Raw genomic sequence first — 23,338 nt, 5'->3', positions numbered from 1 at the left:
CTGCTCGCTTTGGCGAAGAGGCGGGCTTTCAGAGGGGAGAGGTGGATGTCCCGTTCCCCACTCACGACCCAAGGCACTCAAAAAGAAGGTCGTGGGAAGTGCCGGGCGGAGGAACGGGGTGACCGCCCCCTCCACATCTGCCTTGCGTTGGGCTCCAACTTCCTGGGCTATCCGTGCGGAGGGCCAGGCAGCCTTCAACCCTCTCTGTTTCCTGTGGGTGCGGTCTGCAAGCACCCAAGGCCGGCTAGAACCCGGCTGCCCCTAACCGGGCCACTTGCCACCTGGAGTCTGGGGCTTTTTCTGCCGGGCGGAGGGCTCGGGAGACGCCCTGATGAATCCACTCGGTTCCGAGCAAGCTGCTCCCTGGCAATGAGCGGCACGGAAGCGCAGGGTGCCCCTGGCAGCCCGTGAAGCCGCCCCCAGGTCCGTGCATGGCTCTGCTCACACCAGGGTGGCGGCTCCCGAGACTGAGGCGACCTCGTGGTTCTCTGCCCAGGGCTGCAGGTTCTGCAGGGCGAAGAGCGAGGCGTTGTGCAAACAGAGAGGGTCCTGCTGCAGCGGCTGCCCCAGACTCTTCGGGAAGGCGTCTGGCTGGAGCTGCAGCATCAACCGGCTGGCCTGCTGGCGCTCCGCTTCGCGGTCCTCCGCAGTCTGTCGCCTGTTGGAGAGACCGGAACGGCGTCAGCGCCTGAAAGCACGGAGGACACGACGCCCAGTTGGCTCCTTGGAGCCGGTAAGGGGAAGGGAACTCTGAGCATGAGCAGAAGGGAGTTGAGGTCCCACTGTTCCCACTACGCCCGCCACCGGCCCGTTACCCCAAATCCTCTGCGGGTGCTTGGAGCGTCGGCCCTCCCTTTCCCAACTTAACCCCTCCCGGCACGGTCGCTGGAAGAGAAGCGCTCTAAGCAGCCATCCGACCGCAGCCCCTAGCAGAGGGAGAGGCCCCGCAGCCCATGCCCCGGCGCCTTCCGCGCAGCCCCTCCCGTCGCCCCGGTACCTCCATTTTGTGCGGCGATTCTGGAACCACGTCTTGACTTGGCCGTCGGTCATCTTGAGCGCTTTGGCTAGGGCGGCTCGCTCTGCGGAGGCTAAGTATTTCTGCCGATGGAACCGCTTCTCTAGTTCGCAGATCTGCGCTCGGGAGAAGGACGTGCGCGGCTTCTTGCGTTTGGGCGGAGTGCGATTCTGATACGGGTGGCCGACCCGCCTGGCCACGGAGAAAGGCGGCAACGCGGCTACGGGCAGACCGAGAGAGCGGAAATCCTCAAGATTCGGAACCCGAAGCCGATCGTGTCGCTACGGAGACCTCAGCTTCCGGGATCCTCCCCAGGACGCGCCCCACGATGTTCTTTCAGCCCCCGAGAACGAGAGAAGGGCGGGTGGTGTCCCTACCGGAGGGGGCGGTGAGAGCGATCGCGGCGGTCGGGCTCGCTCGATCAGCGATTCAGTTGCGCGATCCACAACGCAAAGAGACCGCCGCTTGGCTCCCTAGATGGTGGTGCTTGGGACTCTTCCGGGGGGGGGCTCAAAGAACCCCACTTTTCTGTCGCAGCCAGGATCCTGGAAAGCCGGGATGAGCCAAGCGTCGCCCCAACGTCCCCCACCCCAATGCAAGCCTGCTTAGCAAAGACTAGTTGGAGGAAGATAGAAGTGCGCGCTTCCCCCGCCCCAAGAAAGCCTTTCTGGTTCCTCCCGACCCTCTCAAAAGCAGCGTCCTCGGGGCTGCTCCCTGATGACCAGGCCCCGATGACCAGTCACCTCTGCCCTCGCCGCTCCCAAAACTGGTTTCTTTCTAGGGCAGCTACGAGGGAAAGTTCCCGATTTTCTGCTCTGTATGAAAAGGCTTTGTTCAGCCTGGCTGTTTCCCCTCCGCGGCACTGCGCGGCCAGCGAAGGCCAGCCTTCGTGCGTCGGCTCTCTTGGGAAGCCCTCCGGGCCCGTGTGCTTCACTCCTCCGCCCGTCCCACCCCCACCCCCAGGGCTGGGAATCAGCCTGCTTGTCCCGAGTTCCCCTGGGACCCGCAGGACGCGCCGCGCTCCCCACGTTTGCCCGGCGTTTCTGTACAGTTGAGCCCCCGAGCCCCGCGGCTTTGGCCGAAGCTGGTGGGGCCAGGCCATCGCCTCCTCGAGGGGCTCCGAGCCGCGAACGCCGCTCACCTGCCATCCGGTCCTTGGTCAGTCGCCTGCTGTGCTCCATCCAAGGGAAGGCGAGGCTGGCTCCTGATGGCCGAGGGTGGACGGCCACGGAGGGAATCGGACGGTGCGCGGGCACTCGGATCACCCCGCCGTTGCCGGCCGAGGCCTCCGGGAGGCCATACGCCCCGAGGGAGCACGCGGGGCCGTAATTCGCCTCGTAGCCGCCGCCGCTTTGGAGGTCGGCTTCCCCGAGGCCCCCTTGGGCTGCTGTTTCGCCGGCGCCGCTCTGCTGCGGAGGGCAGCCCAGGATCCGATCGATACCGAAGCGAATGGGCTCGGGGGGCTGCGGCGGTGCAGGGCCCGGCTCCCGCTCCAGCCCCGGGCCTTCCATCCCACGCCCTCAGCAGCTGGCGCGGCTCTCCCCGACCGCCCTCCGGCTGCCCTGCTCTGCGCTCAGGCGCACCGCTTCCCGGGAGCCACGCCCGGAGCGAGGCCGCCCCAAGATCCTGGAAGGCAACATCGTGCTTCGGTCAGGAGCCTGCAGGGGGCCCGTCGGAGGGCCACTCGGACCAACGCAAAGGCGCGGGCTGCTCCCGAGAAGACGGGCCTCCGGTCGCCTGCGCTCGGCGCCTGAGCGCTGCGGGAGATCGCAGGGGGGGGGCGGCGCCACAGGCGTTTTTCTCGGGAAGCCATCTCCGCCTGCCAAAATCCCCTGGCTTCAGCCCTCTGATTGGTGGCCGCTAGCAGAGATTGACAGGCCATTGCCAGGGGGTGGGGGCGGGTCGCGTGTCAATTCCAGGAGGAACCGCCCGTACCTCGGTTGTCTCCGCCTATGTGCGGCACCCCCACCCCCCCAATAAGGGGACCCGAGGAGGGGATTCTCACTTCCTCAGCCTCTCCGAGGCCACAGTTCCCCATGCAGACCCGAAAGCTGCACCCGGACAGCCAGGCGCTACCATTTATCCGGACAGCCCCTTTTCCCTCGGACTGGGGCTGGGGGAACGTAGCCTCGGCTACTATGCAGCCTCGCCGGCCCTTTTCTGCCTGGTTCCAGCGCCCGGATTAGCAGCTCTCTTGTCGCGGAGGTCAATGGTCGCTTTTCTTTTCAATGAAGGGAAGCCAGCCGGCCAGCCGCCTTCGCTTGCAGCCCGGATTGGCTGCCCCCCGCCCAGCTACGGAAAGGTTCCCCGGCTCAGAGGGCGCTCCCGAGTCAGGGCCGGGAGACGGAGCGAAGACACGGACTTCCTCCCGCCCCTCCTCTGCGCCCGATCCCCAAAGCCCCGGTCACGAGTCCTGGCGGCGGCTGCCTTTGCTCCGGGGGTGTCCCTGACGGCCTACCAGGAGGTCCAGTGCAGAGCCGGGAGTCAGCGGTTTTAAGGGGCCGGTGATGGCCGGGCGTTAGAGGAAGCTCTCCCCTTTTCTCCCCAATCCGGTGCAAACCAGATTCACCCTCTCCGTTGTCCATGAAGTAGTGACAGCGCAGGAGGGACATCGGCTCCTCCCCCTTCCGTGTGGTCCCCTCGGGCCCTTCATGAGCCTGGTTCCCCTTCCCGGCTGAAGGCGGAACGGCCAGGAGGGGCCCCTCGCCGCCCTCTCGACCGCTTCCCGTGCGGAGAGAGAAAATTCCGCGCTAGAAACCGCGAAACCTCGGAGGAGGTGAGCGTGGAGCAGGATCGAGACGCCTCGGCCACCGTCTCTTTTTGCATTCGGATCCCACCTTTGTTTTCAGCAGCCTGAAATCTCTTTTCCTTGCAACCCCCCCCCCAAACAAAACAAAACAAAACGGAACAACGAGTGGCTGCGGGGCGGGTCCGAATCGGCTATGAACTTCCTGACCGGTTCAACATCCGAAACTGTTTTTTACCTTGGAATAAACATTAGGATCAGAACAGCAGCGACAAAACCGCGCGAGGCGTGACATGAGAGGCCCCAGAAGGTCATTCGGAACTCCTCGCGGTCGGAGGAGCTGCCCGCCTTGGAAACCCGGGTCCTCAGGTCGCCCAGAAACGCGCATTTGAACCTTGAGCGGCCGGAGAGGCCCCAAGGGAAGGGGCGATCAGAACTGAAGAAGCTTCTTGGGTGAGAAGCGAAACGTCTTCAAGGAAAAACAAAGGCCAATCGCCTCTTGAAAAAGCCCCCTTGGGACAGCCCTGACCCTGGAGGGCGGAGAGCCCCCACGGACACTTCGGAACAAGCGGGCACAGCCAGAGGAGCCCCGGTAGGCATCGCGGCAGCGGTCACCCTGGGCTTCCGAGTTTGTCATTTATGTAAATGCTGAAGCAGTTTACAATAGTGCGGGTAAAATACGGAATAAGTAATCAGTAATAATGAAAATGGTAATAAAAATAAATCCGTTGTTAGACTAATTTTGATCGGAGCCCTCAGTCATAATTAAAGGACTTCCTCGCTATTTGGAAATAGTGAAATTATCAACATAATTTTACAAAACTAATATTTTACAAAAAATAACCCACGCTGCCTGGAATAGACTATATTCCTAGAGGGTCCTCGGCTGGGACTTGACTTACTAAGTTTCCTCCAGTCTTAGACGGTGAATCTAACTGCAGAATAACCACCAATAATTACAATCGCAGCGGCTGCTGCAGCCTCAGTGCGAACAGGCGGAGGTCGGTCTTTTCGTCCCCCGGGTTTGCCAGGAGAAGCCGCCGAGAGCCCTGTTCGCCCTCCCCGCGCCTTTCTAGAGCCACCCTCGGGCAGCCGAGAAAGAGGGAGCTGCGTTCAGTAGCGGGTCCACGCGTGCTTGGAGGGAAGGACTGGCACGGGGAAGGGGCTCCGAAAAGAATCCAGGGAGGGCCGGAGGGGGGGCGTTTTGGGCTGATGCAGCCTGGCCCAGCTCCTGCCCCTCCCTCAGTGGTTTGCGCTAAGCCGGGAAAGGTTGTTTTCCTATCGCCCAGTTCCTGTTTGGCGACCTTGTCTGCCCCTAACTAGACAGGTAAAGTATGCAGGAACATGGGGTCTGTAGCCAACAGTCTTCCTGCGGGGGGGGTACACTAGTACAAAAGGGGCAAGTCTGTGGCTGTTGGTTTGCAATTAACAGGGATTAATCACCACTCATCCCCCCCCCTCCGCACTCCAGAACAAGGCAGAAAAAGGAGTGTCAGCAGGAAGACAATTCGGGAAGGCGCGCTTTGCCGCGGTTCTCCCGGCAGATCAGCAAGGGAGTCACGAAAAGCAGAGGGAGGAGAAGCCCCCTCCCCCGCCCCTTCCAGGGCAGGCCAAGACTGTTGGGAGGTTGGAAGAAGCAGCCTTTCTTGGCTATCTGGGGCTTCAGTGGACCCCGACCATCGGATGCCGGCCTTCTCCCGCCCTTGGCCCAGGTCTGTGCTGAACAGGCCCTCCCTCCCCTTTGGGAAAATAGCCGTCGCCAGCCATGGTGCTTCAAGGGCCTTGCGCCACCAGAAGGGCCAGGGTGGCTTCTTCCTGCCAGTCTTCAGCTGCCTGGCCTGCAGCAGCTCCTCCGCCCCCCTGGCGGTGAAGCCCTCCTTCCTCAAGGCAGTGGCCTGGATGGAGAGGCAGCCCTCGTGGAAAGAGCCCAGGGAAGCCAGGGAGGGGGGGGGTGAGAAAGGCTGCCTGTTTCTGGAAGAAGAGGAAGGGAGGGAATGGGGGAGCCTGGCAGCCTTCAAGGGCCTCTTATTAGGGTGATGAATGGAGCCAGTTCGGCTGCTTCTTGCCATGTGCCTTTCCTCCTTTCAGAGGGTGGCTTCCTTCAGTCCCTTTGGTCTTTTTGGCCAGTGTCCAGTCACCATAGTGTCTGGGGCAGCGAAAAGGGCAAAGAAGGGAGGGGGCAGGGGCTGTGGAGCAAACCACCCACTAATGAGCAGCGATTCCAAAACAGGTTTTGTGTTTCCTAAATTAACGCATTTCCAAGATTTGCAGAATGGCACAAAGCAACCAACCCACCCAAGTACCGGAAGGGTCCTTACTAAGGAAACAGTTGTGAGCCCCGTTTCTGCCACTGGTTGGAGCAGCATTCAGTTCTCACCCAGATCCCTGCAGGGCTGTGTCTGGTTCTCCCCCACCGATGCTGCAGCTCCCCGCTGCAGCTGTCGCATCAAGCCTGTAGCAGGGCAGCCCGTGCCCACCTGCCTCGCCTGCTGTAGTGGAGAGCTTCCTCTCTCCAGCCTCACAAGGACCGCAGCTGTTTGCCACAGTCCATTCTGTGCCCAACAAGCACGTTTCCCCTGAGTAAAACAGAGAGGGAAATGGGTGAGCCGAGTCCTCTTCTTATCCAGGGCAGTTTGCAATGGCCTTTGGCTGGTGTGACAAGGGCAGCCCAGCGCCCCAAATGGCAAATCCATATCCACAGTCCGGCTGTTGAAAGACTGTGTGTGAAAGTCGGGGCGGGGGATCAGTTTTTCAGCAGATTACAAAAACATTTGAATTTTGAAAGTTTTTTCCCTTAAAAATTGATTTTATTTGAGCTTCTTTCTTCACTTTCTACCTGATTGTGTGCATATGATATGAGGAGCTGCTGGTCTTCTCCAGCGTTCGAAGGGTGAAAGTTTTCCTCATCTACTGCCAACAGCAAGAGCGGTCAATTCACTTTCCAGCTTGTATTAATTTGCAAGCCAGCTATCTGCAGGCTCTGAGCGTTTGGAAGCAGGTTTATCGCAGTCTAAGATTCAGTTTGCTTTGAAGGTTTGCCAAAGTTACCCCCGGAAGTGGCTCTTTTCTCAACCCTCTGAAATCAATCACGGAACATTTTTTTTCTTGTAAGGTTTTCTGAATCTTTATGTATTGTTTTGTATTTGGTGCAAATATTCATCACTGAAACCGAACGATTGTATTTGTTCCCTTATTTTGCTAAAGGCAATTAAAATCCAAGCTAAAATCTTGTTTCGGAATACGTGCGTTTATCTCCTTGTCATATATTCCCATTGATGCCTCCGTTTTCCTCGTGGGCTGGGAGGCGGTGGGGGCTCGGGGGCTGTTTGGACAACCGCCTTGCGCCGCGAGGGGGGAGCCGCAATTTTTCTTCCACTCTGCTTTATTCAAAAGAAGAACGGCAACGGTGACCAACAGGTGCTCCTGGCCTCCCCACCTCCGTCTTACTGAAGATCAAACACACGGTGCAGAGTGCGGCCTTAAACTGCCCCCCAAAACATCCCTCAGACGAGGGGAGCGGCGGCCACCGCGAGAGCGGCGGCCAGGAGCGGGTCGGGAGATCGTACAAACGCTCCCCTGAGTACCTGCTCACCGGGCGACCGTGATCCGCAGGGGTCCCGAGCCCTCTTTGTGCTGCCAGCTCTCCCACTGGAAGCACTTGGTCAGAAAACCGCAGTCCCGGGCAGCGGAGAGGCTACCGGGGTTTTGGAGTTTGGGGGGGGGGTACTAAATCTCCCAGGCTGCTCTCTCTCTCTCTCCCCCAGTGGACCGCCCACAGAGGCAGCCCCGGAGGAACCCTCTGCTCGTGAAAATACCACGCGCCCTTCTTTTCCTTGCAGGTCGGAGGACATTATTCTCCGGACATGGAAATCATCCACCCCCTCCCCGCAGGCTTCTTTGCGATTTTAACCCCGAAGGAGCTAGGCAGAGTTTCGGGATCGCGGGGCTGAGTTTCCCTCTCCGCGGCCAAACGTTGACTCGGTGATGCCGAGCGCACCAGAAGCCACAAGGGCCCCTGCAAAATCCAGTGGATTTAAGCTTCCCTGCTTTGAACTTTCGCTCCACCCCAGTAGAGAAGCTGAGCGGATTCTTTCCGGGGCTTCGGGCTCCACCCTTGGAAGCAGGCGAGACGCTCGGGAGGTCGCCTAGTCGAACCAAGCAGCCGAGAGCGGCGCCTCTCTTGGCCATGGTCGCCGAGGGGAGAGCTCGCCTACGGCTGGGTTGCGGGATTGGGATGCCGTCGAACAACCCATTAAAAATTGCGCGGAGCCCCTGCCCTGCAAGGAACGGACCCTTCCGCTCAAGAGAAGGGCCGGTAGGGAAGAGAGGGTCCAGGGCACCGGCTTCTGCCCCACAGCAGGTAACCGTCCACTCGGGCCCAGAAAAGGGCGCTTAAGATTACCCACCCTTTCCCTCCCCCCCCCCGCCCCATAGTTTCCCTTACAAAGCTCCGACAGAGACGGCTCGGCCGCGTCCACGCAACACCGGGCCAAGCGAAGGCCGTTTCTGCGTCCTTCCCCAGAAGACCGACGCTGGCAACCCCCTGGACTCCGCGGAAGAGGTTGCCCAGCCCGGTAAGGAAACGTTCGGAAACCAACCCACAAGCTCGGAGACGAACCTTCACCCTCATCCCACACCCCAGCGACACACATTCGCCACTATTGCGAGCAAAGAAGCCTGTTCTGGTTCGCATAACCTTGCTAAACCTACAGCTGGATTTCACAACACGATAAATCCTCGCAAGCAATTTCACGGATCGTGGGAACGCAGCCCCGGCAGCAGAGTACCATGCCAAGGGAACGAGGGATCCCCGGACAGAAATGAAAATAGTTGTCGGGCGCAGCTGGGAAAGAAAGGCGGCTGGCGGGCGCAACTTTCAAGGACTCCAGGCCTCGGCAGTAAGCACGCGCCTCAAACGGGAAGCCCAAGAACCGGGAACAGACTCGGCCCCGGGGCGCCTCCCCGCCCTCCCCCTTTGCAGGGCGAGAGCGGCTGGCGCCGGAACCAGCAAACGCGCCGGCGGCGGGATTCGGCCGCCTGGACCCGCAGACCAGGGCGAGCGGCGAGCGGGGGGCCAGGCGCCTGGCGGGAGGCATCCCGGAGCTCGCCAAGGCTCTCCTTCAGCCAAGCCTGGCGCGAGCCTGCGCTCCCAGGAGGCACGGGCGAAGGTTCCCTCGGGCCCGGGAGAGCTCGAAGGGGCCTCACCGAGAAGCCGGCCAGACCAGCCGGCCTCCTATTCCGAAGAGAGAGGAACCGGGAGACGGACTTTCAGAGCACCCACAGTCCGCAACGGCCCAACCCCGGGAGGCTGTCCTGCCTGACCCCGTCAGCTCCTCTGCCGGGAGTAACGATGTCTTTATTGGTCAAATTGGGGGGGGGGTTCAGACAGAAGAAGGACCAGCCTTAGCCCGGCTCTACTCCCCGACCAAACCCGCCAAGGCCTTAGGGGAGGGAAGCGCCAGGGCGGCCCGCTGGCCCTCGGCCCACTCCGGGCGTGGCCAAGGGCGCTCCCAATTTCGGGGCTCTCTTGCCGCAGAAGTGAGGGGAGAGAGCACCCCTTCCCTGGGAATCTCCTCGCCCCTCCCTCCCTCCCTCCCTCCCCACGGGCAAGCGTGTTGCTGGGCGCCTTGGCTCTCTCTCCTTCGCTGCTTTGCTGCTGCTGCTGCTGGGTTAATTCGAGGCTAATTGAATTGCCGCGGCCGCAGATTGCATTAGCCCGGCCCTGTGCGGGGTCCTTGCTCTCCCGAGGGATCGGCTGGCGCCTCCTGCCTCAATCAGACACTTCGTAACTGCAGGAAGCGCCCTGCGCCCCCGCCCAGCAATGTGCGCACCCGGCGGGTACCCTGGCAGCTGGAGCCGCCGCGGGGCGGGACAACCCAAAAGCCGGCGGGGGGGGTGGTCTGCCCAAGGGCCCTGAGCCTTGTTCGGGATATCTGGTCGCTGCAAGCCTGGCCCCTGGCTTGGCGCCTCCCCCCCCCATTGCCGTTTCCGGCCTCTTCCGCCCTCTGCTTCTGGCAATCAAGTCCAGACCTGCCCAAGGAACAGGGCCGAGTCTTTGGGCGGCCCGGTGAGGCCGGGGAAGAGCCATCAACCGGAGAATGGCCGAGCCGGTGGAGGGGGCTGCTCGAACGCTCCTCCGTGTGTGCGACAAGAAATGTCCGAAGTGGAGTTTAAAGGGGGTCTTTAGTCATGAAGATCCTTGGTAGGGAGTAGGGGGGGATTCTGTTTTTGGCTCTGCGCTGGCACCAGCAGGCTTCTTCCGAATGTCAGTTACGACTGACAAAGCTCTACGGCCCAGGGCTTGTAGACAGAGGCGCTGCCAATCTCCCACCAGGCCAAAGACAGTTTACTTGCAGCCCTCGGTGTATTCCGGGAGCTGAAGTCCCTTGCAGTTTAGCCACCTCACAGCTTAGCTTCTTCAGGGCTTGTTTTGGGAAGCTGCTCAGTTAAGCGACCTGAAGGTGATAGACTGGCTCCTGCACGGGCTTCTCTGCTGGAGAGAAAGGGACCCAGCATTAAATTCAGGGGTTTTCCAGGGCAGCCAGCTGAAGGCTGGTAGGAGGCCTCCTCCGTTCAGGTTTAACCCCCATCTCCTTTCCAGAGGAAGTTCTCTGCTCCTCCTGGCCTTTCCCCCTTTCTCTCCTGGGCAGCCCAAGGCTGGGAGACGCGGCCTGCCTGGTGGGGGCGCAGTAATCCCAGCTGCTCCTCAGCCGCTGCTACAGACGGCCTCCTCCATCTGCGGCTGTGTAATGAGTTTCTCAGGGACGGTCCCGGGCAGAGGAACGACAGCTCGTCTGCAGCAGCTCGCTCTGAAGGGCCGCTGGGGGCTGCAGCAGCCTCGCCTGTCAGCCAGCGCCGGAGGAGGGGTGGGAGGGCAGCCTCAGCAGGAGGAATTGGGCATGCACTGCGCCAAAACCCGCCAAGCACTCGCGGCCCAGGATCTTCCCCTCCAATTCTTTCCCCCGCGTGTGAGGGCTCCAGCGCAACGCTTGTGCCCCCCCCACACACATTCCCCCGGCCCTGGCACTGCCGGCCGCCTCGATAGGTCAGATCTCCGGGCGGGCGCTGAGCCGCGGGGACTGGAGGCCCTTCCTTCGGGATCCACCGCCGCCCGAGACCTGCGCGCCGCCTGGAGCCGCGCTAATGGCCCTGATTCGATCAGGCCGGCTAATGCGAAACAGGCCTCGTTCCTGGCTGGAGCCGGTCCGGAGAGAGGCCCCCTGGCGGAGCAAGTGCAGCAGTCTGGCCTCCCAGGACCTCTCGGGGAAGCAGCCGGTCCGCCAGCAGGGAAGGCGAGGGGCGAGGAAATGGGGAGCTGCCACCGCTGCTGCCGCTGCACCGGGAGCGGCAGGAGAGCCATTGCGCGCGGATCGTGAGCGAGGACGCCCCGGCGGTCCAGAGCAGTAGCGGGCTAGCGGCGATGGGCAAGTGAGCCGAGAAGAAGGCAAGTCGCAGTGCGCCCAGCCTGGCTAAAAGGGCGGCCGCGGGGGCTCGGGCACAGCGCTCCCTTTCCGGCCCGGGGCACGGAGAGCCAGCCACTCTGCCCCGGAAAGCCCTTCGCATCGGGCGAAACCAGCCAGAAGAAGCCCGCGGGGCAAAGATGGACGTTGCCGGGAAACTGCGCCCTCCCAGCCATTCTTTCCGCTTCGCGCGCAGCCTGCCTTTGCTTGCTTGCTTGCTTGCTCTCTGGAGCCGACTTTTCAAAGAGCGTGCGGGGAAGAAGGCCTTGGCCACCCGAGCAGAGGGCCAGAGGGGGCCTTTGAAGCTTTCTCTTAAGAGGAGAAGGCAAAAGTTGATTCAAACTTCTTGATTCAAATTTATCCTGCCACTTCTTGCTGCTCTTACAAACTTCCCCTGCATGCCTAGTGCCTTCCTGTGCAGGGATCTCCCACCACCCAAGGAGAAGCCCAGCGCACAAGCAGCACCTCTGCCTTGCTTGGGTCAACTGGAGCCTGCCCTCTCCCATGCAAGCACCAGGAGAGAGCGCCCACAGGCCTCCCTGCTCCAGACCTAACTGACCGAGCGACCTCCAGCTTCATATTGATGCAGGCTGACTCCTGTGGCCCGCTCCAAGTGGGGAGCCCCTGGGCGAGTCTCCTCCAGGCTGAAATCATTCACAGGGGAAGGAGAAGAACCACCACAGGCCCAAACCCCCAACCTGCGCTGGCCTTCCAGTAAAGCACCACCCTTGATAGGCTCAGAAGCTGCTGACAGTGTAAAGGACCAAAGAGAGTTGCGGCTGCCCATCCAACTCCCAGGAAAGCCACCAGTGCAGTCTGAGATGAAGAGGGCAGCTAATCTGCTCCCTCTGGCCTGCTGAGGAGTCAATCTGCCACCAGAAGGGATGGTTGGTGATCAGATGATAATTACTCAAAAATGCAGAATCAGGAGGCAGCCTCTTCCGCCTGGAGCACCCCAAGGCCTCCAAGGCTTACTTCAAGGCAAAAGAGGAGCTCCTCAAGTTAAGAAGCAGCCACAATCTCAAAGGCCCATGTGTTCTGTCCTTTGCCTGCTCCCCAAAGCAGCAGGATGGGAAGGGCGCCAATCTCTCTATGGCAGAGGATAACCTAGATCCCTGGAGGCGATACTAGGGTACTCCCAACTTCGCCCCAGCCAGGCCTTCAGTTGAGTTTTACAAAACGTCTTCTCTTCATACCTCCCACACTGTGTGAAAAAAAACCCAAACCCTATCCATATAGCAGACTAGAAAAGTCAGTGCCCTCCTAACCATACCCAAGCACTCCGAATTTCTTGGCGATGTCCATTTCACTCTATGAGTTCATGGTGACCTAACCCTAACCCTAAGTGGACTTTTCCTCCAATAGGATTTTACCATCTATTTTACCAGGAAACCTAGATAGGGCAGGCTAGAAAATTCAGTGACCTCCAAACCATAACCAAGTACTCCGAATTTGTTGGCAATGTCCATTTTGCACTGTGAGTTCATGGTGACCTAACCCTAACCCTAAGTGGAATTTTCCTCCAATGGGATTTTCCCATGTATTTTCCCAAGAAACATATATAGGGCAGCCTAGAAAAATAAGTGCCCTCCTAACCAAACCCAGGCACTCTGAATTTGTTGGCAATGTCCATTTTGCACTATGAGTTTATGGTGACCTAACCCTAACCCTAAGTGGAATTTTCCTCCAATGGGATTTTCCCATGTATTTTACCAGGAAAAATAGATAGCGTATGCTAGAAAGGAAAGTGCCCTCCTAACCATACCCAAGCACTCCGAGTTTGTTGGCAATGTCCATTTTGCTGTATGAATTCATGGTGACCTAACCCTAACTCTAAGTGGAATTTTCCTCCAATAGAATTTTCCCATAAATTTTACCAGGAAACCTAGACAGGGCAGCCTAGAAAAGTCAGTGCCCTCCTAACCATACCCAAGCACTCCGAATTTCTTGGCGATGTCCATTTCACTCTATGAGTTCATGGTGACCTAACCCTAACCCTAAGTGGAATTTTCCTCCAATAGGATTTTACCATCTATTTTACCAGGAAACCTAGATAGGGCAGGCTAGAAAATTCAGTGACCTCCAAACCAAAACCAAGTACTCCGAATTTGTTGGCTATGTCCATTTTGCTCTAGGAATTCATGGTGACCTAACCCTAACCCTAAGTGGAATTTTCCTCCAGTGGGATTTTCCCATGTATTTTTCCAGGAAACATAAATAGGGCAGGCTAGAAAAGTCAGTGGCCTCCTAACCATACCTAAGCCCTCCGAGTTTGCTGGCAATGTCCATTTTGCTCGATGAATTCATGGTGACCTAACCCTAACCCTAAGTGGAATTTTCCTCCAATGGGATTTTCCCATGTATTTTCCCAAGAAAGGTATATAGGGCAGCCTAGAAAAGTAAGTGCCCTCCTAACCAAACCCAGGCACTCTGAATTTGTTGGCGATGTCCTTTTTGCTCTGTGAGTTCATGGTGACCTAACCCTAACCCTAAGTGGAATTTTCCTCCAATGGGATTTTCCCATGTATTTTACCAGGAAAAATAGATAGGGTACGCTAGAAAGGAAAGTGCCCTCCTAACCATACCCAAGCACTCCGAGTTTGTTGGCAATGTCCATTTTGCTGTATGAATTCATGGTGACCTAACCCTAACACTAACCCTAAGTGGAATTTTCCTCCAATATAATTTTCCCATAAATTTTACCAGGAAACCTAGACAGGGCCGCCTAGAAAAGTCAGTGCCCTCCTAACCATACCCAAGCACTCCGAATTTCTTGGCGATGTCCATTTTACTCTATGAGTTCATGGTGACCTAACCCTAACCCTAAGTGGAATTTTCCTCCAATAGGATTTTACCATGTATTTTACCAGGAAACCTAGATAGGGCAGGCTAGAAAAGTCAGTGACCTCCAAACCATAACCAAGTACTCCGAATTTGTTGGCAATGTCCATTTTGCTCTGTGAGTTCATGGTGACCTAACCCTAACCCTAAGTGGAATTTTCCTCCAATGGGATTTTCCCATGTATTTTCCCAAGAAACCTAGATAGGGCAGGCTAGAAAAGTAAGTGCCCTCCTAACCAAACCCAGGCACTCTGAATTTGTTGGCGATGTCCATTTTGCGCTATGAGTTCATGGTGACCTAACCCTAACCCTAAGTGGAATTTTCCTCCAATGGGATTTTCCCATGTATTTTACCAGGAAAAATAGATAGGGTAAGCTAGAAAATTCAGTGACCTCCAAACCATAACCAAGTACTCTGAGTTTGTTGGCAATGTCCATTTTGCTGTATGAATTCATGGTGACCTAACCCTAAGTGGAATTTTTCTTCAGTGGGATTTTCCCATGTATTTTCCAAGGAAACATAGATAGGGCAGACTAAAAAAGTCACTGCCCTCCTAACCATACCCAAGCACTCCGAATTTCTTGGCGATGTCCATTTCACTCTATGAGTTCATGGTGACCTAACCCTAACCCTAAGTGGAATTTTCCTCCAATAGGATTTTACCATCTATTTTACCAGGAAACCTAGATAGGGCAGGCTAGAAAATTCAGTGACCTCCAAACCAAAACCAAGTACTCCGAATTTGTTGGCTATGTCCATTTTGCTCTAGGAATTCATGGTGACCTAACCCTAACCCTAAGTGGAATTTTCCTCCAGTGGGATTTTCCCATGTATTTTTCCAGGAAACATAAATAGGGCAGGCTAGAAAAGTCAGTGGCCTCCTAACCATACCTAAGCCCTCCGAGTTTGCTGGCAATGTCCATTTTGCTCGATGAATTCATGGTGACCTAACCCTAACCCTAAGTGGAATTTTCCTCCAATGGGATTTTCCCATGTATTTTCCCAAGAAAGGTATATAGGGCAGCCTAGAAAAGTAAGTGCCCTCCTAACCAAACCCAGGCACTCTGAATTTGTTGGCGATGTCCTTTTTGCTCTGTGAGTTCATGGTGACCTAACCCTAACCCTAAGTGGAATTTTCCTCCAATGGGATTTTCCCATGTATTTTACCAGGAAAAATAGATAGGGTACGCTAGAAAGGAAAGTGCCCTCCTAACCATACCCAAGCACTCCGAGTTTGTTGGCAATGTCCATTTTGCTGTATGAATTCATGGTGACCTAACCCTAACACTAACCCTAAGTGGAATTTTCCTCCAATATAATTTTCCCATAAATTTTACCAGGAAACCTAGACAGGGCAGCCTAGAAAAGTCAGTGCCCTCCTAACCATACCCAAGCACTCCGAATTTCTTGGCGATGTCCATTTTACTCTATGAGTTCATGGTGACCTAACCCTAACCCTAAGTGGAATTTTCCTCCAATAGGATTTTACCATGTATTTTACCAGGAAACCTAGATAGGGCAGGCTAGAAAAGTCAGTGACCTCCAAACCATAACCAAGTACTCCGAATTTGTTGGCAATGTCCATTTTGCTCTGTGAGTTCATGGTGACCTAACCCTAACCCTAAGTGGAATTTTCCTCCAATGGGATTTTCCCATGTATTTTCCCAAGAAACCTAGATAGGGCAGGCTAGAAAAGTAAGTGCCCTCCTAACCAAACCCAGGCACTCTGAATTTGTTGGCGATGTCCATTTTGCGCTATGAGTTCATGGTGACCTAACCCTAACCCTAAGTGGAATTTTCCTCCAATGGGATTTTCCCATGTATTTTACCAGGAAAAATAGATAGGGTAAGCTAGAAAATTCAGTGACCTCCAAACCATAACCAAGTACTCTGAGTTTGTTGGCAATGTCCATTTTGCTGTATGAATTCATGGTGACCTAACCCTAAGTGGAATTTTTCTTCAGTGGGATTTTCCCATGTATTTTCCAAGGAAACATAGATAGGGCAGACTAAAAAAGTCACTGCCCTCCTAACCATACCCAAGCACTCCGAATTTGGTGGCGATGTCCATTTTGCTCTGTGAGTTCATGGTGACCTAACCCTAACCCTAAGTGGAATTTTCCTCCAATGGGATTTTCCCATGTATTTTCCCAAGAAACATATATAGGGCAGCCTAGAAAAGTAAGTGCCCTCCTAACCAAACCCAGGCACTCTGAATTTGTTGGCAATGTCCTTTTTGCTCTATGAGTTCATGGTGACCTAACCCTAACCCTAAGTGGAATTTTCCTCCAATGGGATTTTCCCATGTATTTTACCAGGAAAAATAGATAGGGTACGCTAGAAAATTCAGTGACCTCCAAACCATAACCAAGTACTCTGAGTTTGTTGGCAATGTCCATTTTGCTGTATGAATTCATGGTGACCTAACCCTAACCCTAACCCTAAGTGGAATTTTCCTCCAATATAATTTTCCCATAAATTTTACCAGGAAACCTAGACAGGGCAGCCTAGAAAAGTCAGTGCCCTCCTAACCATACCCAAGCACTCCGAATTTCTTGGCGATGTCCATTTTGCTCTGTGAGTTCATGGTGACCTAACCCTAACCCTAACCCTAAGTGGAATTTTCCTCCAATATAATTTTCCCATAAATTTTACCAGGAAACCTAGACAGGGCAGCCTAGAAAAGTCAGTGCCCTCCTAACCATACCCAAGCACTCCGAATTTCTTGGCGATGTCCATTTTGCTCTGTGAGTTCATGGTGACCTAACCCTAACCCTAAGTGGAATTTTCCTCCAATGGGATTTTCCCATGTATTTTCCCAAGAAACCTAGATAGGGCAGGCTAGAAAAGTAAGTGCCCTCCTAACCAAACCCAGGCACTCTGAATTTGTTGGCGATGTCCATTTTGCGCTATGAGTTCATGGTGACCTAACCCTAACCCTAAGTGGAATTTTCCTCCAATGGGATTTTCCCATGTATTTTACCAGGAAAAATAGATAGGGTACGCTAGAAAGGAAAGTGCCCTCCTAACCATACCCAAGCACTCCGAGTTTGTTGGCAATGTCCATTTTGCTCTCTTAGTTCATGGTGACCTAACCCTAAGTGGAATTTTTCTTCAGTGGGATTTTCCCATGTATTTTCCAAGGAAACATAGATAGGGCAGACTAAAAAAGTCACTGCCCTCCTAACCATACCCAAGCACTCCGAATTTGGTGGCGATGTCCATTTTGCTCTGTGAGTTCATGGTGACCTAACCCTAACCCTAAGTGGAATTTTCCTCCAATGGGATTTTCCCATGTATTTTCCCAAGAAACATATATAGGGCAGCCTAGAAAAGTAAGTGCCCTCCTAACCAAACCCAGGCACTCTGAATTTGTTGGCAATGTCCTTTTTGCTCTATGAGTTCATGGTGACCTAACCCTAACCCTAAGTGGAATTTTCCTCCAATGGGATTTTCCCATGTATTTTACCAGGAAAAATAGATAGGGTAAGCTAGAAAATTCAGTGACCTCCAAACCATAACCAAGTACTCTGAGTTTGTTGGCAATGTCCATTTTGCTGTATGAATTCATGGTGACCTAACCCTAAGTGGAATTTTTCTTCAGTGGGATTTTCCCATGTATTTTCCAAGGAAACATAGATAGGGCAGACTAAAAAAGTCACTGCCCTCCTAACCATACCCAAGCACTCCGAATTTGGTGGCGATGTCCATTTTGCTCTGTGAGTTCATGGTGACCTAACCCTAACCCTAAGTGGAATTTTCCTCCAATGGGATTTTCCCATGTATTTTCCCAAGAAACATATATAGGGCAGCCTAGAAAAGTAAGTGCCCTCCTAACCAAACCCAGGCACTCTGAATTTGTTGGCAATGTCCTTTTTGCTCTATGAGTTCATGGTGACCTAACCCTAACCCTAAGTGGAATTTTCCTCCAATGGGATTTTCCCATGTATTTTACCAGGAAAAATAGATAGGGTACGCTAGAAAATTCAGTGACCTCCAAACCATAACCAAGTACTCTGAGTTTGTTGGCAATGTCCATTTTGCTGTATGAATTCATGGTGACCTAACCCTAACCCTAACCCTAAGTGGAATTTTCCTCCAATATAATTTTCCCATAAATTTTACCAGGAAACCTAGACAGGGCAGCCTAGAAAAGTCAGTGCCCTCCTAACCATACCCAAGCACTCCGAATTTCTTGGCGATGTCCATTTTACTCTATGAGTTCATGGTGACCTAACCCTAACCCTAAGTGGAATTTTCCTCCAATAGGATTTTACCATGTATTTTACCAGGAAACCTAGATAGGGCAGGCTAGAAAAGTCAGTGACCTCCAAACCATAACCAAGTACTCCGAATTTGTTGGCAATGTCCATTTTGCTCTGTGAGTTCATGGTGACCTAACCCTAACCCTAAGTGGAATTTTCCTCCAATGGGATTTTCCCATGTATTTTACCAGGAAAAATAGATAGGGTACGCTAGAAAGGTCAGTGCCCTCCTAACCACACCCAAGCACTCCGAATTTGTTGGCGATGTCCATTTTGCTCTAGGAATTCATGGTGACCTAACCCTAACCCTAAGTGGAATTTTCCTCCAGTGGGATTTTCCCATGTATTTTTCCAGGAAACATAGATAGGGCAGACTAGTCACTGCCCTCCTCACCATACCCAAGCACTCTGAATTTGTTGGCGATGTCCATTTTGCTCTGTGAGTTCATGGTGACCTAACCCTAACCCTAAGTGGAATTTTCCTCCAATGGGATTTTCCCATGTATTTTACCAGGAAAAATAGATAGGGTACACTAGAAAGGTCACTGGCCTCCTAACCATACCCAAGCCCTCCGAGTTTGTTGGCAATGTCCACTTTGCTCTATGAGTTCATGGTGCCCTAACCCTAACCCAAAGTGGAATTTTCCTCCAGTGGTATTTTCCCATGTATTTTCCCAGGAAAAATAGATAGGGTACACTAGAAAGGTCAGTGCCCTCCTAACCACACCCAACCACTCCGAATTTGTTGGCGATGTCCATTTTTCTCTAGGAATTCATGGTGACCTAACCTTAACCCTAAGTGGAATTTTCCTCCAATGGAATTTTCCCATGTATTTTACCACAAAACTTAGATAGGGCAGTCTAGAAAAGTCAGTGAAATCTTAACCATACCCAAGCACTCCGAGTTTGTTGGCAATGTCCATTTTTCTCTAGGAATTCATGGTGACCTAACCTTAACCCTAAGTGGAATTTTCCTCCAATGGAATTTTCCCATGTATTTTACCACAAAACATAGATAGGGCAGTCTAGAAAAGTCAGTGCCCTCCTAACCATACCCAAACACTCCAAATTCCTTGGTTATGTCCGTTTTCCTCCATGAGTTCATGTTGACCTAACCCTAAGTGGAATTTTCCTCTAATGGGATTTTCCCATGTATTTTATCAGAAAACATTGTTAGGGTAGGCTAGAAAAATCATTGCTCTCCTAACCATACCCAAGCACTCTGAATTTATTGGCGATGTCGATTTTACCGTATGAGTTCATGTTGACCTAACCCTAACCCTAAGTGGAATTTTCCTCCAATGAGATTTTCCCATGTATTTTATCAGAAAAAAATAGATAGAGCAGGCTAGAAAACTCATAGATAGCGCAGGTTATAAAAGTCAGTGCCCTCCTAACCATACCCAAGCACTCTGAATTTGTTGGCAATATCCATTTTGCCATATGCGTTCATGTTGACCTAACCCTAACCTTAAGTGGAACTTTCCTCCAATGGGATTTTCCCATGTATTTTACCAGGAAAAATAGATAGCGTAGCCTAGAAAAGTAAGTGTCCTCCTAACCATACTGAAGCACTCGTAATTTGTTGACCATGTCCATTTTGCTCTAAGTCCATGATGGCAAACTATGGCACGTATACCATAGGTGGCACACAGAGCCCTCTCTATGTGTGCTCGCGCTGGCGTCCCACTCTTAGGCTTTCAGCTGGGTTTTATATAACCTTTTTGCTTTAGGGCTCCACCACCATGTGCCAAAAAAAAAAAAGTTGCAATCAATTTCAACTGCTCATGGGGGAAAAAAAGGTCTCACAAATTTGGAATTGATTGATTGAACTTTTTAATCCCACCCAGTCTACCATTACCACCACAACCACACCCGCCCAATGGGCCATGCCCACTCAATTGGCCACACCCACCCAATGGGCCACGCCTGACCAGCACACGAAGATACATAAGTTCGGTTTGGGTTGCAATTTGGGCACTTGGTCTCTAAAAGGTTTGCCATCGCGGGTCCTTTGGAGTTCATGTCCTAGTTACCACGACTGGGCTCCTTGGCGCTCTCTGAGCTTGGTTGTTTTCTTGCAGATGTTTCATTACCAAACTAGGTAATGCTGCAGTTGCACTGAAGATGTTACATAGGTGGATAATGAAACATCTCAGAGAAAACAGCCAAGCCCAGAGAGCCCCAAGGACCCCCATAGTACAAACCCAACTACACCCATTCTCTTCCATCAGTATGATGGGCCCTTCCTACATGGTGTCACTTCCTCTGTGAGCCCAAGTGACTCTGCTGGCAAAGGGCTGTGCAAATAGCTCATCTCCCACAGTGGCTATCATTTCTGGTTGGTCAACTCAAGAAGCATGGGAAACACTGAAAAGTATGATCATAAAAGCCCATATCATCACAATACCACTGAAAAAGAAAAACAAGAAATCCAAAAGGAAACCAGCATGGCTGCACAAAAAAAATGACTCTTATAAAATGAAAGACAAAAAAGATAAATATAAAAAAATGGAAAGAGGGACAGATAACTAAGGCAGATCAGCAAATAGCCCAAATCTGCAAAGATGAAGTCAGGAAAACAAAGGCTCAGAATGAACTAAGATTTACAAAAAAAAGTCAAAGATAAAAAAAAAAGTTTCTTTCAACATATAAATAACAAGAAAAAAGTCAAGGAAACAGGCCACTAAAGAGAAAAAATGGCAAGGAAGTAACGGGCAGTAGAGAGGAAGCAGAGCTGCTTAAGTCATACTTTGCATCAGTCTTTACACCAAAAGAAACTCTAGCCCAACCTACCAAAAACATAACTGTAAAAGACAGACTAGAAATAAAAATTAAAATAAGCAAGAAAATGGTTAGAGAACACCTCTCTCACCTTGATGTACATAAATCACCAGGACCTGATGGATTACATCCCAGAGTTCTGAAGGAGCTGGCAGATGTTATCTCAGAACCATTGTGCCATATCTTTAAAAAATCTTGGAGCACCAGAGAACTATCAGAGAATTGGAAAAGAGCTGATGTGGTTCCCATCTTCAAAAAAGGAAAAGAGAACAGACCAGGAAACTACAGACCAATCAAACTAACATCAATACCTGAGAACATACTGGAAAAGATAATCAAAAAACAGATCTATGAACATCTAGAAACAAATAAAATTATAATTAGCAGCCAGCACGAGTTTGTTAAAAACAGATCATGCGAAACCAATCTTATTTCATTCTTTGACAAAGTGATGAAATTAGTAGACCAGCGAAATGCTGTGGAGATAGTATACTTAGACTTCAGTAAGGCATTCAACAAAAGAGACCACAACCTACCTCTTGCTAAGCTAGGAAAATGTGGGATAGACAGCATCACCACCAGATGGATTTGTAACTGGCTGATGAACTGTACTCAACGAGTCGTCCTTAATGGTACTATGTCTACACAGAGGGAAGTAAGCAGTGGGATGCTACAGGGTTCCGCCGTACATCCAGTACTCTTCAATATCTTCATAAATGATTTAGATGGAGGAATAGAAGGGGAACTCATCAATTTTGCAGCTGACAGTGAGCTAGTAGGAATAGCCAACACCCCAGAAGACAAGCTCAGGATCCAAAGAGATCTTGACAGACTTGAGCAATGGGCCCTATCCAACAACATGAAATTTAATGTGGAGAAAAGCAAGGTTTTACACCTAGGCAGGAAAAAACAAAGGCACAAGTATAGATTAAGTGAAACCTGGCTCAAAAACAGTAACTGTGAGAGGGACCTTGGACGCTTAGTGGATGATCACTTAAACATGAGCCAGCAGTGTGCGGCAGCAGCCAAAAAAGCTAATACAATCCTGGGTTGTACAAACACAGGCATAGAATCAAAATCACGTGAAGTATTATTACCGCTTTATAAAGCCTTAGTAAGGCCACATCTGGAATACTGCATCCAGTTTTGGTCACCACATTACAAAAAGGATGTTGAGACTTTGGAAAAAGTGCAGAGAAGAGCAAGTAAGATGATCCAAGGCTTGGAGACTGAAACATACGAAGAACGACTGCAGGAATTGGGAACGTCCAGTCTAGAGAAAAGAAGGTCTAGTGTGGACATGATAGCAGCCTTCCAGTATTTGAAGGGCTGCCACATAGCGGAGGGGGTCAACATGTTCTCCAAAGTACCAGAAGGCAGGACAAGAAAGGACAGGTGGAAACTAATCAAGGAGAGAAGCAACCTGGAAATAAGGAGAAACTTCCTAACAGTGAGGACAATTAACCAATGGAACAGTTTGCAACTAGAAGTTATGGATGCTCCATCACTGGAGGTTTTTAGGAAAAGGCTGGTATAGGTTTGGGGTCTCCTGCTTGAGCAGGGGGGTGGAGTAGAGTCCCTCCAACGTCCTTTCCAGCTCTATTTTGATTCAGTTTCATTAAATCAAGGCACCAAGTAGGAACTGAATCTAGAAAAAGGCCGCTTGGGGGCGGTAGAGGTCCACACTCAATTCACCTCCTGATGTTAGTGGTCCACCAGAGACTGAACCGAAATTCTTACTGGAAAGACCCCAACTGCCCACAGGAAGCATTCGGCACCATCTGAATCAGTCCCACAGAGGACGCAGGTGGCTCTTAATTGTGACTGGATCAGGAAACGATCGGACCATAGCAACCAGGTAATAAAAAGTTCATCCATTTCCAAATCATTTAACAGAATAACCCAGTTGGAAGGGATCTTGGAGGTCTTCTAGTCCAGGGCTTTTCAACCTTTTCACCCATTGTACCACTTTTAGGATATGGCAATATCCAAGAACCACCAATCGCCTAGCAAGGTGTCAAAAACTTAATGACCCCCCCCCAAAAAAGGGAAAAAGTGATGAAGTACAGGTAGTCCTCGACTTACAACAATTCGCTTAGTGACAGTTCGAAGTTACAATGGCACTGAAAAAAGTGCCCCCCAAGCCACGGCCGAGCAGGACACCTGCCTGCCCGCCCGGCAGTGCTCTTCCTCCTGCCCGAGGTTTTCATTGTTGTGAGCATTTCC

General features: G+C 52.5%; 1 protein-coding gene across 1 annotated transcript; it reads right to left on the bottom strand.

The window, feature by feature from the left end:
• Positions 1-314: 314 nt before the first annotated feature.
• TLX2 (T cell leukemia homeobox 2) lies at positions 315-2,526 on the bottom strand. Its single transcript, XM_039333924.1, has 3 exons — positions 2,157-2,526; positions 998-1,235; positions 315-658 (listed from the first exon to the last, which is right to left on the bottom strand). Exons 1-3 carry the CDS (start codon positions 2,524-2,526, stop codon positions 442-444), a joined length of 825 nt encoding a protein of 274 aa, XP_039189858.1. The 3' UTR covers positions 315-441.
• Between the last annotated feature and the right edge of the window lie 20,812 nt (positions 2,527-23,338).

Source organism: Crotalus tigris, unplaced genomic scaffold (assembly GCF_016545835.1).
Source record: "Crotalus tigris isolate CLP2741 ecotype Arizona unplaced genomic scaffold, ASM1654583v1 scf7180000024513.1755786, whole genome shotgun sequence".
Classification (NCBI taxonomy): Eukaryota; Metazoa; Chordata; class Lepidosauria; order Squamata; family Viperidae; genus Crotalus; species Crotalus tigris.
Note: the sequence above shows the minus strand (reverse complement) of the source record. Positions and strands in the feature narration are given on the sequence as shown.